The sequence below is a fragment of the Xylocopa sonorina genome, chromosome 1, assembly GCF_050948175.1.
Source record: "Xylocopa sonorina isolate GNS202 chromosome 1, iyXylSono1_principal, whole genome shotgun sequence".
Lineage (NCBI taxonomy): Eukaryota > Metazoa > Arthropoda > Insecta > Hymenoptera > Apidae > Xylocopa > Xylocopa sonorina.
The window spans coordinates 19572269-19590709 of record NC_135193.1 but is presented as its reverse complement, the minus strand read 5'-3'; the positions used below and the strand labels follow the sequence as shown (position 1 = coordinate 19590709).

The following is an 18441-nucleotide window of genomic DNA, read 5'->3' as shown; positions in this document are numbered from 1 at the left end:
GTTGGGGAGAAGAAAAAGAGCAGAAAGCCGGGCGGGAGAAGTGAAAAGCAACGCAAAGCAACCACCCCGGAACATCGTGCAAAAACAGGAGCAAGAACGAGTTCAATCCGGATAGAAAGCGAAAGAGAGGAAAGATGGTGAAAATAAAAAGTGGAAACGACGATGCGCCAAAAAGAGCAACAGAGAGGGGACGATAGAGGAAACGGCGGGACCAAGAGAGATGGTGGGAGTAGTGCGACCAGAATTGGATAGGATAGGAGAACTGGTGATTACAGAGGCCGGGAATTCCATGGGGAGAGGCAGCAGTCCCGCGGGTTTCCACCTAATTCCATCCTGGCTGACTACTGACTCTGTCTCCCTCTTCTATCTCTCTCTTCCCACCCCTCTACTCACCTCTCACTCACTCACTCACTCTCTCTCTCTCTCTCTCTACCAGAGAGGCTCGCCACGTACCACCTACCACCGTTTCCCTCTCTGGCTGATCCTCCTGCCCTCTCTTTCAACCCCCTCACTCTCTCTCCTTTCTTCATCCGCGGTATCTCTCTCCGTTTTACCCTGTTACGTTCGTTTTCCCTGCCTTTCCTCTCTCTTAGCCTGTTATCTATGGTTTTCTCTGTTACACGAAATACGCGCGGCTCCGTCTCCCTCTCGTTATCCCCATTATCCAGGAACACACGTATGCCCGGATCATTCCGGATGAGAGCAAGCTGCTCGTACGCTCTTTCTCCATTGTAACCAGCCTTGTCACCTTCTACATCATTCATCCAATAGGGAAATTCTTCTTCTCTCCTCTCGGTGGCTCTTTCTCCCATCCTCTTTTGCTCGATACGGACACCTGTGCCTCGCTGCGAGCGTTCGCTTGTCGTGGGCGATTTAAAGAAATCAGTCGCTGGTTTTCATTTCAGAAGGAATCGCCAAGTGAATCGTGTGGCTCGATTCGAGGCTTAACTTGTGCTATTTCTCACAAGTATTTTGACGAATCTAACGTAATTACCTAAACTGTTTTACATATACGTATTGTATAACGTGTTTCGAGGGGTTGTGTAAAAACATCTTTAAGAAATATTATATATAAAAGATAAATAACGCTCACGATTCACAGTGACGTAAATTGAACTTATTAAATCAATATTTCATTTGTTGAATAGATTCAGTAGTATGTCAATATTAGGTTTCTAAATGTGATTAAGTGTAACACAACAGCGACATGTATTGAATTTGCTCGATAAATAACTAATCGATCCACAAATCTTAACCTGTATCAACGCGTACTGAAAATATATTCATTGCAAATAACAATGTTTACCATTCAAACGCCATATTTAATTTAAAAGCGTGTCGCAATAACCAATTCTCCCCACTTTTCTCACGATGACACATAGGATCGTTGTCTCGGTTCGTTTCATAATTGACCCCATCTCAAAATCCTCGCCGGAAAACCGCATCCGCGTAGAAAAACATATTCCAGGAAAAATGATCCTCGTACGATCGGGAATTTCTTGTTGCCAAACATACTCAAGGCCGCGATAAACGCACCGCGACTCGCGCGGTCACGTGTCGTAATCGCGTACACGACGAATTCGTAAACACCGCCCAAATAATGGAACAAAGAAGAGAAATGAAGGAAGAGAGAAACGTCCGCGCGACGAGACCGCGACTTTGGACGTTCGCGCACATTATACAAACGCGAGTTTCCAAAGCTGATTCATGAAATTCCTACGTATCTGATAACGAACGAAAAGATTCGAAGTACTCACGTTTCAGAGATCGAGGTTTCGCCTGCTTCCTCCTGGACATAGCAGCGTTACTCCGCTGGCCGGCTAGCAGTAATAGATCAGCAACAACGAATCAGTCACATTTCGCACTCCTCTTAGGAACTCGATCCACCCATGCACTACAAACAACCGACACTATGTTAGTGTTCAAGTAATTTCGTAGATTATTCCGCGATTTCGAACGAGAAAATAAAAAAACGATCCCGGTTAGCCACGCACCGTAACCATGGCGCCACAATGTAACATCTTCGAGAATCGAAAGATCGACTCTCAGAACCGATCGATGAACGATTCGATAATCTTCCGAACGCGGAACCACCAGCGAAATATCGAAAACTTTCTCACTCGAGTACGCGGACTTTTGAAACCGTTCGAGCACCGGAAACCACGTGGTCTCACGTGGTTCGGTATAAGTGTACGTTTAAGTATGGCACAACATCGATACGGAACGAGCGCGGTCGGAAGGCGCGGAACGAATGACAGCGTACCTGATACCGTATCGACGCTGACGCAGAGAACCACTGGACCCCCACCGCGCATGCGTCGTGGGTCGCTGATAGCGGCCTGCGCACAATTCTACCTTTCGACGAAAAAAGAAACAAGTATTTGTCGAAAATAAATGAATACTGAAATTACGCGAAGGCAATGCTGCGTTATTAAACGCATCTAATTCGATAATTACGCATATGTTCTTTTCTATGATTGGAATACATTACTTGATTTTAATTTATTTTATTCTGACCCATTTTATTCTGACCCTTTATCCGTCGTTCGGTTTTAAGAAATTTTATAGTGACTCGATTTTCAAAAAATTATATGTTGAAGCAAATAAAGCAGATAAATGACAATTGATAGGATTATTATTCTTCATGTATCCATGACTTTAATGAAATATATTTAAATGATAATATTTTTTAATTATAATTTTTTGAATTTCTTTTATTTTTCCACGTTGAATTTTATTATAGAAATTTCTCACTCGCTGATACATTACCGCGATAATTTTAATATACTTTTTAGTACCGTATTACGTGTAGAGGAAAGTCTGCATTACCGACGAGGACTCTACATAACAGAGAAATACATAAACTGTGTACTATTACAGCTTGTTGTTTACTTTCACTTTGTTATTGTTTCTGTTTCAGTGATATTGTAAATTTTGGCTGTTTTGAATCATTTACTAATTCTAAATGAAAATTGTTGACATTCGATACGTTTGATGCACTGGATCAATTTTTCTGGATAGGTTAGAATTTAAATGTCCAGTGAAAGATAATAAAGTATTCGATACAAAAATTAAAACAACGTGAAAACGCTTCTTGTACGAGTTTTCTATTACAGATCAATTCGGATATTTGAATTATTAAAGTGGAAACAATATGCTTTCGCTGGAACGTATACCAGATCAAATTGGACATTTGGTTTTGACAGAGGACGGTGCTGTATTAACGGTAACTCTGTTATGTTACAGTTTAATACTATCTATAAAGCTCTATAAAATTATTACTATATAAATTTTGCACGTTTTATTGCAGTCTGGAGGAGAACTGGAGAACGATGAGAGGATTGCAAACATCATTATAGGTTTAGTCACAATGACCAATAAAATTGATCCCAAAGCATTTCCAAACAATGACACTTTCGATAAAATATCAATAACGTATCCGGATCATTGCTACATTATTTGCCTCTCAAATAAGAAAATTCACGTAATAAAGAAAAGATTAGCGTCTTCGACGACTGCAATCATAGAACAACCTCTTATCGATGTATAAATAAGTAATATGTTATTCATTTATACAATGTAAAATTAAAAATATACTAATATGAATTTTGGTTGAAGTGATAACAAATATAACCACAGATATTAAAACTTGCAAGAAAAATGTAAATTAAATAAGCATAAGTCATTGTACGTCAAATTTGTTTTCGTTATATATAAATCATAATGAAGTAATGTAAGTGAATATGTAATATTAATAAATTTGTTATATTATGTCCGAATGTCTTATTTTTACATATAATAATTTACATCATTTTTTAATGCGTACTTTTATAAACAAAACATAACATATATACATATATATACATTTTTATTAGAAATACAAAATGCTATGAATCGTTGTCTGTATCGGAAGTATCATAAGTGACTAACGATGTACTTAATGCATTAGTCGTTTTTGATGATGAAGGTTCTTGACGAGTTATTTGTGGGAGTTTTGGTGGCTGATCCGTTTGTTTCCTAATGCTACTGTTTGATATAGAAGGTGATACATTTTTTAACTTTCCTCTAGATCGGACAACAGAAACTAATCGTTTTAAAGAATTATGACCATTTTTTTTCACGTCTACAATACGTAAAATTAATATATAGTATTTTGTAATTCTGCCTATATTTTTTAGTAACTTACCTCTTTTATTCGTTAATAATTTTGCTAATTTTATATCATCTTCATGTTCGTTGACTAAATCAATATTAAGACCACTTTTTTTTAGTAACATCTGATCCAGACCTTGTTTCTTTTGCAACTCCTTTTTCCTTGTCTATCGCAGTAATTATTGTTTATCAGTGATCAGTATAATCAAAACATTTGCAACATAAAACTAATGAATAATTATATACATCAAACATACTCTGAATGCTGAACGCAATGCACAATTAGAAGTATAATCATCCTTCCATGTAGCATCGTTCAATGCTAGTGCACTTTCTAATGAAGTATCCCGTGATTTTGCTGTCTTTTTATCTTCTATACCATGTTCCAGCTTGTACATGGCATCGTCATATAGTCTACAGGATACTTCCTTTGTTTCTGGTACAACTTGTTCATTTTCTTTAGGATCCCATCGATTTTCTTGACGTCTTGCACCACTCACTATCACATAATCTAAATTCTACAAGCAAAGATTTTTGTTTAGATATAATTCAATATCCTTTCAAAAATAAACATGTAAAACATGCAAAAATAATAAATCTTTGCATTGCAAAGTTTAAAATTTGGCACACTTACTGCAGGATCAGTTTTTATTTCAAAATGATTGTCACACAGATGACATTTCATGCGAAATTGATACAAAGGTGTACTATAATACATTCCAATTTTCTTTTTCTCCGCATTATAACGAACACCCATTCCTATATGATTCCCGCATCCTTCGCACCATATATTATATGGCATTTCAAATCTAATTATAAGAATCCCCATGTGTAATTTACGTGCCCTTTCACGTAAAGCATGAGTGCCGTGAAATTTATTAAGTCCACCAACCCGTGGATCATAGTCGGGTGGGTAATACAGATTCGTTCCTTTACGTTCTCCCATTGTGCTGCAAAATTGAAAGAGCTAATCACTACAGAGTGGCATTACATTATAAAAATTCGTATTAAATGCATTATTTTGCGAACTGTCTTGAAATAACATCCCTTTATCATCGACAATTATTAATGATACAAATGGTATTATATTAACGTATGGACACACCAATATTTATCATCGTTACCTTGATTCTTAATACGTTTCCAGTCAAATCAAAACTTCGATACGTATACTTATTTCTGTTTTCGTTTGACGTACTCTGACGTACTTTTGTTTACTTTCTTGCCTTATGACGAACTCAAGTAGACACTTCTTCTTGACAATGAACTAGATTAAAATGCATTTGTGGTGGTTTCCTGCATTCGCTACTAGAGGGATCGCATAACCGTTTGTAACTAGTACTCACGTAATCACATCCAGTTTCTGTAAATATATATAAATAATTAACCGATAAATATTGATATATATATATATATAATATAAATATATATATATATATAATAATATGTTCAATGCACGCCTCATGTCATAACAAATATAATTAAATTTTGGCCAGAAAAAATTCTCTAGAATGTTGGTATAAGTATACTTAATGTTGTCGAGATTGTCTCTTAAGAGAAGTTCAGAGTATAGCAATTTGAATTTCAAAACGGTTTGCTTCCAACGGTTGATGTGATGTGAATTGTATTTGTTTGTGCAGAAATTGGTATCGTCGACTATGGTGTTCAACAAAAGAGATTTAGCGAAAGCATTTTCACCGAGTAAAGCGAAAAAGACTACGAAGAGACGATTCTCCAGCAATGGAACGAAACCGAGCACATCTTCAGTGAGTCGAACCAACTCTGATTCCCAAACATGTATCAAAGTAATTGTAAGGGTACGACCGCGAAATGAACGCGAACATCAGAGTAATTCCAAAACTGTTATAAAAGTCGTTGATGATAAAATGCTAATCTTCGATCCGAAAGAGGAGGAGAATCCATTTTTTTATCACGGCGTGGCCCAAAAGAGTCGCGATTTGCTTAAAAAGCAAAATAAAGAATTGCAGTTCATTTTCGACAGAATATTTGACATGCCATCGAATAACACTGACGTATTCGAAGGGAGCACTAAAGATTTAATATGTAATCTTCTGGACGGCTATAATTGTTCTGTATTCGCGTATGGAGCTACTGGCGCTGGGAAAACGCACACTATGCTCGGTACCAGCGAAGATCCTGGTATTACGTATAGGACAGTGGCAGAATTATTTTCTGAAATCGAGAAACAAAGCGATCATCGTGAATTCAATTTAGGTGTAACGTACCTGGAGGTTTATAACGAGAATGTGCAAGATCTTTTACAGAAATCTGGACCGTTGCATTTGAGGGACGATGGTAGATGTGGGGTAATTGTTGCTGGCCTCAAAGTAATTGCCATTCAGAACGCCGAAGAGCTATTAACACTTTTAGCGAGGGGTAACAAAAATCGCACTCAACATCCTACCGACGCAAACGAAGAAAGCAGCAGAAGTCATGCTGTTTTTCAAGTTTATATTAACATTGCCAACAAATTGGACGGTCAAGTGCGACAAGTTAAGTTGTCTATGATTGATTTAGCTGGGTCTGAAAGAGCTTCGGCTACAGGTTGCAAAGGACCAAGGTTTAAAGAGGGTGCAAATATTAACAAGTCTCTATTGGCTCTAGGAAATTGTATCAATAATTTGGCAGATGGTGCAAAACATATAACATACAGAGATTCTAAATTGACCCGCCTTTTAAAAGACTCATTAGGTGGAAATTGTCAGACAGTTATGATAGCTAACATTGCACCTTCTAACTTTAGTTATGAAGACACGTATAATACATTAAGATACGCGGATAGAGCCAAAAAGATTAAAACACACATAAAGAAAAATATTATATCATGTGAAATGCATGTAACTGCATATATAAAAATGGTGGAGGAACAAAAGAAGGAAATAAATTATCTGAAGCAGAAATTATTAGCATTTGAAAATGGGTCCAATGAGCCAATATCCCAAGAACCAAAGGACACTGTAAGCACTGATCCAGAGACAGATAAATATGCTTTGAACGTTAGTAGTAAGTTAGTTGACTTACTGCAGAAAAAGAAAAGTTTAAATGAAAAAGTCCTTTCATTGGAAAGTGCAGACAAAATATTATGCTGTAGAATTCAGTATAAAAAAGCAGCAGATGAAAGATTGCACAATCTAACAGCAACTGTTGATGCTCTGACATCTGAAGAGCACAATACGAGTGGAAAATCAAGAGTTAATAAATCTTTGCATTATTTTGAACGACAAAGGGATTCCTTGAAAATACAAATTAAAGCAGCGTGGGAAGACCTTTGCTTAGTAGAGACTGAAATACAAAAGTTAAATGCGGAAATAAAATTGAAGAAACTTAATAAATTGGAAGATATGATTGTACTAACAACTCACGAAATAGAAAAGTCCAGATTACAACAGCAATGCGAACACGCAAAGAAAGTAAGCAGTCTTCAACAATGCGAAATGCATTCTTATTATTCAATGATTAAAATGATGAGTACAACATTACAAAATTATTATAACATGATGAGTGGATATGGAACAATGACAGACACAATGAAAGAAGAATTTAAACAATTAATCAAATTGTTAGAAGGAGTAAGAAATATTAAATGGTCAGACATGGAAACGTTCAGTCATGAGGAATGCTTTCATAGCTTGACTTGTCTCAGTGTAACTCAGTTAATGGATCCTCTCAACAATGCTGTACCTGTATACTCGCTAGATCCCATAGATGATGAAAATCAAGCTAATTGTAATCAAGATGCATTAAATCTAACATTTAATGCATCTTGTCCAGAAACAGATAAAGGATTCGAGACACGAAATATATCCATTACAACGCCTGAAGTTATAAATGTAAATTCTAACAACTGCGTAAAGGATTCTAAAGCTGATGAAAGTAGAGGACAGAAGTTTAAAACTGTAAATTGTACACAAGATAAGCCTAAGAAGCGTACGCTATCTGACAAAAGTAATATAAAACTAATAAAAACTCCTATTAAGCAAGTAAGAAAGATATCTCCCAAACATAAAAATGCTATACTGAGCTCGTTAGTAGCAAAAGGTAAAGAAAATAAACATTTGCCAAAAACACATGTAACATCAATGAGCGCCAAAAGTATAGCTATACTAAATAAATTAAAAGCAGACAATATAAAAAAAAATAATCTCGATATGAATATGTCTGATGCTGCATTAAAAATAGTAAGAGAAAAAGAAAGGAGAGGATTAATGACAACGCATCCATATCAAAAGCCAAATGGAAAAGAAAAGTAAGTGTTAACATGATGACAAGTACATTCTCTTTTTTTCCTAATTCTTTACACTGGTTAACTTCTCCCCATTAAACGAAATTGTTCAAGGACAACGATTAATATTTCGTTTTTATATATATCAAGATCATTCTAATTTCTAAAAGTAATCATTCACTGTTTTTAATTAGAAACAGATAACAACGAAATTGTTGCATTGCTGCAGATCCGAACCAGTATCGGTACCACTTTCAACACGGTCCGCATTGTAACAGCTATGGCGGATATGGTGAACGCAATGGCGACTATGTAACTATTTTAATTAGTAACATAGGTGCAGAAAATACCAGTTATAGACATTTTAATTTGTAACTATAAAAAAATTTTTAGCGTAGAACAATGTTATCATATTTGTGTAATAATGATGTACTGTAATAAGAAAAATATTCGAAAACGTAAAGATAGTATTATTTAAGCATAGTTGAGAAAAATGTGAATATACTTCTTCGTTAAAAGTGATCATTATTCGTACTGTTTCTTAACATATAAGTTTCGATAAATTATTTTATAGACTGATTTCAAAATATACGAAATAAAATAGAATAATATTAATATACATATTATTTTACTTCATATTTAGTACCGTGACGCGATAATCGTAATAACACCCTTAAACAGAAAATTGACCCACGGGACATTGTAACTGCAATTGAATAAAAAGATATAATTACATAGACCAGTACAATTAAAAGCCATTTGATTCTTAGTTTTTATAGTTCTAGCTTGTAATTTGTAAATTCTCAACATAATGTATTTACTGTACTTTTAGATTTGCAATTATCACCAAAAATTGTATCTTAACGTATAAGATGTATTCTCTGTTTATGCAAATTAAGATTACACACTTATTTATGCATGAATTTGGTCACGTTTTTTCCACATTATTTTACCCGTTCCATAAAAATGCGATTTATTTTTACTAAATGTGCCACGGGTAAATTTATTTAAAGTGAATTTATACGATGGCGAAAGAGTCAATTATCCAGTTCTTGTGTAGTAATCAACTTACATAAAATTACGGCAAACTTTCTCCCAAATTTTACCCCCAACTTTCCTTTTCCATCCCTTTTTCCTACATAATCTTATTAATAACTGATGAATCTATAATTAAAAAAAAAAGTAATTATTCTTGTAATATGTTAAAAGAAACGGTCATAATTCAAAGTTTGGCCTTTCTAATCCATACTGCAACAGTACGTTAATAAGCATTCCTATATAAAATCCTATGATTTTGTTTTGCTTCACAAAGTCTCTGCAAAAATATCTTTATGTTGCAAACATAGGATTTTAATAGAAAAAATATATACTTTTTATATACACAGACATTTTCTGTATTTTTTTACATATAAAAATAGTTCCTTTGAATATTTTATAGAAAAGTAACAAATATTTCATGTGAAACTTCACAGGTACAATATAGGACAGTGATTTTTTAATTAATAGTATGCGAGGTACGATTGTGATATTCGTAATTTTTTGGTGGTATTTTAATAGAAACAATATAAAAATATGTAGCAATAACGTCGAAAACTTAAACGTGTAATCTTGGCTTTCTATTCCTATACAATACGTATTTACGTGAGCAACACTTTTATTGCTCGATATCTGGAAATGTGTGATTTATAAATACCAGCAGACCATTATAATAAGAACAATTTAAAAAACATAAAAAAAGAAAAATTGTGGATAAACATAAAAAATCTATTCTTACGTTTTTAAATAATCTCTCACTTTCCAGATAATGAAAAGAAAGGAATGCAAGTAGACTTTTTCCTCGTATAATAACACGATTCAATAGAAAAACAATGATAAAATACTGCTGAAGTAGATTACGTAAGTTATGTATAGCTAAAAAAAAACTGTTTAAATCTTAAAAAAAAAAGCAAAAATGAAATAAATCTTTTCGTAATACAAAAGATTTTAAAAGTATATAAATATACTTCGAAAATATCTTATAATACTTATTAAGTAAGAAGTACACTTATTTACTTATATTTTTACATAAGTAATAGAGTTATTTTTCATAAAAAATAAACTTTTTATATTGTAATAATCTTTGTCTTTCTTTGTATGCTTCATAATAACCTTGTTCATAATAACCTTTGCTCCTCATTTTGTACGGAATGAGGTACCGCTTGTAAAGAATTACAAGAAATATAACAGACTGTCCATCTGTGTACTTGGTGGGCGACGTATGAATTGTGCCACCAAGAAAGCAAGTTTATGAGCGTACTGGCAAGGTGCAGGTACTCTTACGGTTCCGGAAAAATTATAGTACATATGACATAACTTGTATGTCATTCTTTGCATTTGATCCGGTTTCCACCCTGTAGTATCCATAATTACATTGTATGCGCACGGTGATACCGTGCCTTGTCGCACACTTTGAGGTATAATAAAGAAATCGTATCTTAAGGGATTGGTAACCACATCGTCGACTATTGTACCTGGAGGCGGATTATTATTATTAAGGAAGAAACGAGTGTTGATTCGTTTCGTGACTATCAGGAACGCCATTTTGACAGGTGTCGGTCCGTATATATCTGTTAGTTTAGCTTTTAATTGTTCCACTTCGTGATCAAATACGTAAGGTACTTGACCGTCACCTACACCGTCACGATAAATTACAATATGCGACGGCAATATTTTATTTACATGTCTATAGTTCTGTAATGCTTTCGTAAGATTCATAGAAAATTCATTTGACAATTCTTCGCCTGATCTATGTTGGCTTACTGCACTGAAATATCGGGTCAAATTTCTATCCAATGATGCTACCATTGCACCGTAATCACGACTCTTATCATTAGGGTCATGACATACATCAAAACCAACCACCATCAAATTGATCGGTGGCAATTCAATACTCCATGGAGCACCTCCCAATTTGCAGTTTATCTGAATCGCTATCTTAGTAGCTATTGACCATATAGATTTGGCTGTGAGATTTCTGGCGAGCATAACTTGTGAAGGTACTGGCCTGTCGACTATACATTTCTTTTTTATGGCACCATATCGATCGGCTCGATTATTTGATACCACGCAATAGATTAATTCCGGATTAGAAGTACTCATTATTCTTTCAATAGCATCTGAATAAGTATTGGACCGATCGTCATTGAGATTCCAAAGTCTAGGGTTATCAATTCTACAACCCATACCATTTGCTACTTGTTGAAGAATACCAACAAATGACTGAAAAACAATATACATTATGACAATAATTATAACAGTGCTTAGTGAAGAAAGAATTTCACAAATGTTACCTCAATATCGTGTCTTATGCGACCTATAAAGATTAACACCCAATTGCTCAATCGGGCAGGATTGAACGCTGTTTTCTGTTGTAATTCCCTCGTCCAATCAGCAAACTGGCCAGCAGAAACAGTTCGATTACCACCTAGCACAATCTTTTCTGATGGTAGAAGACGTGCAGGTATCTCGATTAATCTATCATCGAGCTTTAAATTCCATTCATTCAGTTCTTGCACTATTGCTTCTTCAGAACGCAATCTGCTGTTGAATGTCATTAATTTATCTATACGCACACTCGGAGACACACGAGTGTGATAGGATAATGCACGCATTAAGTTGAAATTCTCTCTCATATTATCAGTTAGACCTGCACAAAATTGACCGCCGCAAAATGTAACAAAATCAATTCCGAATATATCCAATTATGCAAAGACAGAATTTAGAAGAGGGTACCTGTTGCGCGACACAGTTCGGGAACAAGATACACCAAATCGGTTCGGCCAGCACGACGCTCTTTTGGCTTCACTCTTGTTACAAGCATTGGCTGTGAATCGCAACTAATTCTGATTTGGTATTTATTTTTATAGTAATCTTTATACGATATTCTGTCCCCAGTCCTTAATTGGAAAGTCGAGGTGGGATTTGTATCGAAATCTATATCTGTTATACGATACGTGTGGTTGTTGTAGTCAGTGAGTACAACTAAACCAACAACTTCGCTCTCAAATATTTTCTAAAAATACACAGTATTTTTAACACAAATATTACAATTGAACCTAAATATATATCGTCGATAAAAAAAATTCCAACTTTATAGTCCCGTTTACTTTGCTGGAAACAATCGTTCAGTATATCTAATAAAGTTTGTTGACGCATGACTTTATGTGCAATTTCAGCACACATGAGGATATTATTCTCATGTTGCCTTATAGACGTGAGATATCCAGGCCAAAGTTCCAATCTGAAATCACGAACTTCCACCTGTTTTAATTACGACTGTGTTAAACAAATTATGAGTACATTATACAAAGTAATGAAAGAAACAATATAAATGCACTCACTTTACTACGGGCATCAAAATAATCGCGTCCAACAAGTTGGAGTTTCAAAAGTTCCAGACATTTTCGCATAATTATATTAAAAAATTGAATATAATGTTGATCGCCTCTTTTCATGTCACCGACGAGGCGTATAGTAATTCTAATTTTGGCCTCATCTGATTGTCTTATGGACCAAAGCTCCAGTTGCTGTAATTAAATTTACATTGTTACAAGTTTACGTTCTACACATTAAACTAGAACAATGATGAAGAGACTACAATTTATACAAAATTTCTTACTTCCGGTATGTGTCTACTGCTATACATGACAGTTCCGTCAAACACGTATGCTCCTAGATTCTGTCTATGGAGTTTAAGTAAACCTTTTCGAACCATAGTTCGGTCTTCCTCTGGTGCAAAGTCTACTCGATACTGGTACAAACACCAATCGGTTGTTGTAAGCAGCTTAAAGAAGTTTCCGTGTAACATTACATTATTTCCCGTTACACCTGAAAATGTTCAATTTTATGTGTACAATGTACTGTTTATATGTACAGAACGAAGTACATTTTCATGAAAACAACTTAAACAGAAACATCTTTTTCATATAACGATCATAGTTATACGTCCCATACTTTGTTACTGAAAATACTGTATGTATTAACCTCTCTTGGATACTACATGCGATGGTCTTGTGTGTATTTCTGGACCTATCACACGTCTACCTCGCATAGCTCCTCTTCCCACTATTCCACTTCCAGCATCTCCACCTTCTGTACACACTAGAAATTTAATCACATATGAATAAGTCATATCCTTCACAGTTTTTATAACAAACAGCATATTTCAATAAATAATAATAATAAATATTACCATGTGAAAAAGTATAACTTACCTTCCATCGCTTCAGAGGTACTTTCTTCTTTGTGCCCTGGACCCTCCTCTCCTCTCGGACCTAGCCTTGGAACCCTCCCAGCACCCTGTAATATTAACAGAAATTTATATATTTAATGGTAAAATATTAATTTAAACAGCCTATGCATTAGATGAAACAAAACTAAAATTTATATTAAAAATAATTGAAACACTGGAATTATTTTACCTTACAAAAAATATTTAATAAGGAGAATGATACTAATACTAATCTTCTCAATACCTTTTAGCTTCTGATGAATGGAAGTCTGTACAGGAAAGTCATACTTAGACTTTGCAATTGCTAACTAATTTTTATACTAATTTTTATAATCAAGCACATAATTTAATAATTGCAGTAACTTCAAATAACTCTATTTTACTTAATCCATAAGGAATAATGAACATTCAAATGTATTAAAATGCTTTAAAAATTACTTGTAGTGTATGTGGAACAGTCGGAGGTCTTGAGTACGGCGTTTGTGATGGACCTGGCTGCGACTGAGAAGATGGACCAGCTCTGCGACCCCAAGCACTTGTCTGTGGCTGTGATTCTCTAGGTTGACTAGGTGCTTGAGAGTGCTGCCTTCTTTCATCCTGGCCTCTTCCTGCTCGTCCACGGCCTTTTGCTCTGCCTTGCTGTTCCGCCATTATTTTGAATCAATCCAATGATTGCATACACCTATAAAAATTTTATTATAATTGAAATATAAGCATTTTTATAATAAGAATCTTTCTTTTATCTATACATAGTTGACACTCAACTAGTTTTAATGTTTTGTCTAGAATTATTATTTATTATTTATACAGAATTATTATATTATTATTTATAATTATCTATTATTCATGCTTTGAAACTACCATTAAATATGAAATATTATCAGCGTTTTTATAACATAAAAAAAACCGGGGAAATATCGTATAAATAAAGTGATCTGATCTGCTATTTTCGAATTAACAATAAGAAAAAAATACCATTACTTTTTGACTAAATAAACGTTTATTTTCAAGCAAGAATTATTTCGAATTATTTGCAACAGCTTAAAAGATCTTACGTAAAAAAAGTCGTTATTGTTATTTCGTGTCGGGACGTGTTTATACCTAAAAAGTTGAAGGTTAAAAGAGTTAAATACATAATGTACGTCCTTGAAACAAAGAATTCAGAGAATTTATAAAAATGACGATTCGTAAAGCAGAATTTCTATCTTTTTAAACGATCGTGACGATGAATAATAATCTCGTACGAATTGAACAGACAAAGCAAATTAGGGAATCGGCGGCATGGTCAACAGACCTTCGTAAATATCAGTTTTCAAAATTATAGCTAACACATGTATTAAACTACAACTATTACAAGAAAATACTGAAAATCATTAATAAATAATTCATCTAATAAACCGGCTACAGAAAACTTTTCTTTCAACTTTATTTCTTTATCGATAAGTAAACAAAGGGTAGCTAAATCTTGAATTCAAGTAATTATTTATGTACCTTACCTTTTTATGTTGATTTGGATGAACAAATCGGCTACGTTTAATGATAAAATAATAACAATATTTAAGTTACAGGAGGGAAATGTTAATGAAGAAATAGTTACAACTGAAATTTCGTAATTTCGTAAAAGAATCTGGTTAAAATTACCAATAACTATAAACAATATATGTACATCTTACTTTTAATAAACAATGTAGAAAGATGCTCACCTGTTACACAAAATTATCATACGTTCTTTTCGCCAAAAACCAACCGAAAGTCACAATGGGTACACATTCAAAAGATCCTGGTAGACGCACCAACTTAATCAAGCTAAACCAATTTCACGCGCATGCGTACTGAAATAGGAGAATGTTACTGTATCCTATAAACAATTTTTTTCGCGCCTCTCCGTTTTTTAAAACACACGCTTATATAATATATAAATTTCAGACAATAACGAAGAGAGAACAGTTTTATATTACATAACGCCATTGTTTCGCTATATTTTGGTTGTTTCATAACATTTTCATTAATTATAAAAATTAATACACGGACGCGAGTGTCCAAAGCGCATGCCCCGTAAAATAACCTATAGGATTATGGGTAATTTCTTGCTATTTTTAATTTAACTGTACTGCCAGAAGTCTAAACCTAAAAAAAATGCATGTTTTTGATTCGTGGATGCTTCCGCCATGACTATTGGTTCAACCAATCACAAAAAGGGGAATAGAAAACACTAGAAAGAGATAGGTATAGAAGAAACACGTGTTTTTAAAGTAACAGTCTTTAGGTTAGATCCTGTTGATAATTGTATTTATTGTCAAAAGATGGGGAAACAAAAAAGGGAAAGAAGGAGACCGCATAAGGAAAATCCTACGGGACTTCCATCCGTAAGAGATTTCGAGGCGACTGAAATTGAAAATAGTGCGAATGAAGACAAGGAAAATGCTTTGCACAGAGTATACGAAGATGTTCGTCTCTCACGATAAGAAAATCGTTCATTACTATCAATTGTTTTAAGCTGTTTAAATATTTCAAATTATATTTCATTGTAAATGTCACAGATACAATCTGTCAATGTCGAGGAGAAATTGTCTGGACTACAAACAATAGAATCGATGTCCTGCGATTCGGCTCTTGCTATAAAAATCGCAAACGATGGAATTGCCAAACTGATAGGACCGCTACTTATCGATAAAAATGTACTTGTGAGAGCTTCCAGTGCGACTGCTTTAAGGTTTATCGCAGATAACGGAGGTACGGAAGCTCATGCAAGTTTATTGAAAGACGATATCATGACTCCATTGTGCACTTTGCTAAAACAAGTAAGGTTTAAAACAGTATTCGGTTTTGTTTTTCTTATCATGGTAACAATCAACAATGTATTTATAATTTGTAGTATTATACAGATTGGCAACCAAAAGCTGATCAGGATAAGAAAGGTAGAGCTGATGAGCAGGAAGCGTTCATTCAAGCGGTTACATTATTATGGACATTATGTGAACACAATGAGCAAGCTGTAAAATGTTGCAACGAAGAAGATCTTGTTCCTGTTTTGATTAAATTTTTTGATGTTGCTACATATGGTATAGATATTGTCACAGTTGTCGTGCAATGTTTATTATCTTTATCAGAAGACAATATCGTTGCTATAAAGCATCTTAAAAACTGTGAAGATACACTTATTCAATTCTTATACATGGAAACAAATGATACAAATCTTTCCGAAGTTGTTTGCCTTAAAACTGCTATAAGCGGTCTGTTGATTAATCTGACTGATTGTATAGGAAATAATGCTCTAAATACAGTATGCAAAGTGATAAGTGTACTTTCTGATACTCTTTCTATTGATTGTAAACAAATATTGTCTAGTTTGGTTTCAATTTTGCCTCATGAAAAAAATGCCTTTTCAAGCAGTGCCAAGAAGAAGGTACAAGAGAATAGAAGGATATTAGGTGCACAGCAGCAAGCATTAGAAATTTTAGCTAACTTATGTTCAGAGGATCAAGAAAATGTGAATGAATCTGACTTAGATGACTCGGATATTGAGGCTGAAGTTACAGATGATGTCTGTATGGATGACAAATTATACAAAACTATTTTCTCTTTGCCTTTAGAAATAGTGGAAGTTTTTAACAATTGTAATATTGTAAAGAAAGTATGGGATAAGACTAAAGCTGTTGACAAAGATACAAGAGAGATATTGGAACAAAATGTTGAAGGGAGATCCGTTTTAAAACAAATGCACACCTTGAATTGTAGGGCTTACTTATGTTTAAACAACTTAATGATGAACCTTGAAATTGATGCACTTGGTGGTGTAGAAAACATATATAGGTAACAAATATAGGTTTATAAATTTATGTAATATTGAAATTTCAATACTGTTAGATACTTTTAATCTGCATAATTCATATATTTAGAATGTGGATGGAAATGGGAAAAGTTGTGTTCAAGGATGCAAAATCAAATGATATAGAATTACTAGAATCTGCTACAGCAGCTATGAGAGCAGATATACAAAAGTTATCTGAAGTAAAAGCCAACATTTTCAGTCGATTAACGCTAGTTGACATTTTACCAATGTTAAATGGAGAACGTCAATGCTCAAATGCTAATGTTCAAGTAAATTTAATACGAATGTTAGGGAATTTAGCCTTGATTTTAACGAATAATGATACTCCCGAAGCTCGTGAATTAATCAAGGTAAGATTTATACAGCTTAATTGAGATAATATAATATATAACTTCTTGTATTTCTTTTCAGCATATTTCTTCGTTTTTATTAGACACCAGTACGTCAGAACCGAAAGTTTGGATTATAGCAGAATCTTTAGATGCAATAATGGATATATATGCAGAAGATGATAGCGATGAGCTAGCAAGTGAAATTAAATTATTAGAAAAATTGCGCACCTTAATACCACAATTTAAGAACAAGGTAGGATTAATTTTTCAATTTCGATATTACTTTAAATTTGTAACAATTATTTTTTAACTATAGATAAGACAACAAAAGAAAACCTTGGGAGACAACATTGCAGTAGTATCTACAGTGAACGCAAATATTACAAGATTTATAAAGTATAAAGAAAAACGTATTAAAAATCATTAGAAATTTTATTCTAATCTGTTTTGTATAATATAACAAATATATTAACAAATACGAATAATATTTACAATGTAAATATTGTATTTATATAAAATATTTATATATTCTTTTAATTTGTAACAATAAAAGCTTTGTATATTGAAGTAATTTATAAAATCAAAAAAATGTATATCGGCGCATAAACGTCCT

The 18441-nt window shown here is 33.9% G+C and overlaps 6 protein-coding genes across 9 annotated transcripts in view; 3 read left to right on the top strand and 3 right to left on the bottom strand.

Annotated features, from left to right (window-relative positions):
* The window catches only part of L (zinc finger protein Lobe), a 65597-nt gene extending 63701 nt beyond the window's left edge, over positions 1-1896 (bottom strand). For both annotated transcript variants that reach the window (XM_076899426.1, XM_076899442.1), the window contains exon 1: positions 1758-1896. In XM_076899426.1, coding sequence (XP_076755541.1) covers positions 1758-1797 — 40 coding nt within the window. In that variant the 5' untranslated portion in view covers positions 1798-1896. The remainder of the gene's footprint in view (positions 1-1757) is intronic.
* A 926-nt stretch (positions 1897-2822) lies between these two features.
* Positions 2823-3718, top strand: Lamtor4 (Late endosomal/lysosomal adaptor, MAPK and MTOR activator 4). 2 transcript variants are annotated; one of them, XM_076899588.1, is made up of 3 exons: positions 2823-3021; positions 3117-3226; positions 3311-3718. In XM_076899588.1, the coding sequence occupies exons 2-3, from the start codon at positions 3155-3157 to the stop codon at positions 3548-3550; spliced, it is 312 nt and encodes a 103-aa protein (XP_076755703.1). In that variant the 5' UTR covers positions 2823-3021; positions 3117-3154; the 3' UTR covers positions 3551-3718. The 2 variants fall into 2 exon arrangements, with proteins under 2 accessions (XP_076755703.1, XP_076755693.1); XM_076899578.1 differs by lacking the exon at positions 2823-3021 and having other exon boundaries at positions 3045-3226; positions 3311-3716.
* Positions 3719-3755: 37 nt separating this feature from the next.
* On the bottom strand, positions 3756-5451 carry LOC143426227 (coiled-coil domain-containing protein 130 homolog). The gene is made up of 5 exons (XM_076899502.1): positions 5277-5451; positions 4787-5102; positions 4410-4670; positions 4187-4319; positions 3756-4123 (listed from the first exon to the last, which is right to left on the bottom strand). Exons 2-5 carry the CDS (start codon positions 5096-5098, stop codon positions 3888-3890), a joined length of 942 nt encoding a protein of 313 aa, XP_076755617.1. The 5' UTR covers positions 5099-5102; positions 5277-5451; the 3' UTR covers positions 3756-3887.
* A 140-nt stretch (positions 5452-5591) lies between these two features.
* Positions 5592-9312, top strand: LOC143426201 (kinesin-like protein KIF18A). 2 transcript variants are annotated; one of them, XM_076899456.1, is made up of 2 exons: positions 5592-8419; positions 8625-9312. In XM_076899456.1, the coding sequence occupies exons 1-2, from the start codon at positions 5811-5813 to the stop codon at positions 8668-8670; spliced, it is 2655 nt and encodes an 884-aa protein (XP_076755571.1). In that variant the 5' UTR covers positions 5592-5810; the 3' UTR covers positions 8671-9312. The 2 variants fall into 2 exon arrangements, with proteins under 2 accessions (XP_076755571.1, XP_076755580.1); XM_076899465.1 differs by having other exon boundaries at positions 8590-9312.
* Positions 9313-10554: 1242 nt separating this feature from the next.
* Aub (aubergine) lies at positions 10555-13528 on the bottom strand. Its single transcript, XM_076892988.1, has 7 exons — positions 13418-13528; positions 13053-13261; positions 12775-12960; positions 12524-12694; positions 12167-12446; positions 11725-12080; positions 10555-11653 (listed from the first exon to the last, which is right to left on the bottom strand). The coding sequence occupies exons 1-7, from the start codon at positions 13482-13484 to the stop codon at positions 10604-10606; spliced, it is 2319 nt and encodes a 772-aa protein (XP_076749103.1). The 5' UTR covers positions 13485-13528; the 3' UTR covers positions 10555-10603.
* Positions 13529-15876: 2348 nt separating this feature from the next.
* Positions 15877-18356, top strand: LOC143426211 (HEAT repeat-containing protein 3). Its single transcript, XM_076899478.1, has 6 exons — positions 15877-16111; positions 16205-16465; positions 16540-17477; positions 17564-17846; positions 17908-18081; positions 18145-18356. The coding sequence occupies exons 1-6, from the start codon at positions 15968-15970 to the stop codon at positions 18253-18255; spliced, it is 1911 nt and encodes a 636-aa protein (XP_076755593.1). The 5' UTR covers positions 15877-15967; the 3' UTR covers positions 18256-18356.
* The last annotated feature ends 85 nt before the right edge of the window (positions 18357-18441 follow it).

Bases quoted from the DNA above. Each gene is read 5' to 3' on its own strand.
- LOC143426211 (XM_076899478.1), top strand. From the start codon at position 15,968: ATGGGGAAACAAAAAAGGGAAAGAAGGAGACCGCATAAGGAAAATCCT. The intron at 16,466-16,539 runs GTAAGGTTTAAA...TATAATTTGTAG, and splicing joins TGTGCACTTTGCTAAAACAA to TATTATACAGATTGGCAACC. The intron at 18,082-18,144 runs GTAGGATTAATT...TTTTAACTATAG, and splicing joins TACCACAATTTAAGAACAAG to ATAAGACAACAAAAGAAAAC.
- Aub (XM_076892988.1), bottom strand. From the start codon at position 13,484: ATGCGAGGTAGACGTGTGATAGGTCCAGAAATACACACAAGACCATCG. The intron at 13,262-13,417 runs GTTAATACATAC...GAACATTTTCAG, and splicing joins GCATGTAGTATCCAAGAGAG to GTGTAACGGGAAATAATGTA. The intron at 11,654-11,724 runs GTAACATTTGTG...ATTGTTTTTCAG, and splicing joins GCATAAGACACGATATTGAG to TCATTTGTTGGTATTCTTCA.
- LOC143426201 (XM_076899456.1), top strand. From the start codon at position 5,811: ATGGTGTTCAACAAAAGAGATTTAGCGAAAGCATTTTCACCGAGTAAA. The intron at 8,420-8,624 runs GTAAGTGTTAAC...GCATTGCTGCAG, and splicing joins AAGCCAAATGGAAAAGAAAA to ATCCGAACCAGTATCGGTAC.
- LOC143426227 (XM_076899502.1), bottom strand. From the start codon at position 5,098: ATGGGAGAACGTAAAGGAACGAATCTGTATTACCCACCCGACTATGAT. The intron at 4,320-4,409 runs GTATGTTTGATG...TTACTGCGATAG, and splicing joins CATTGCGTTCAGCATTCAGA to ACAAGGAAAAAGGAGTTGCA. The intron at 4,124-4,186 runs GTAAGTTACTAA...TACGTATTGTAG, and splicing joins ATTATTAACGAATAAAAGAG to ACGTGAAAAAAAATGGTCAT.
- Lamtor4 (XM_076899588.1), top strand. From the start codon at position 3,155: ATGCTTTCGCTGGAACGTATACCAGATCAAATTGGACATTTGGTTTTG. The intron at 3,227-3,310 runs GTAACTCTGTTA...GTTTTATTGCAG, and splicing joins AGGACGGTGCTGTATTAACG to TCTGGAGGAGAACTGGAGAA.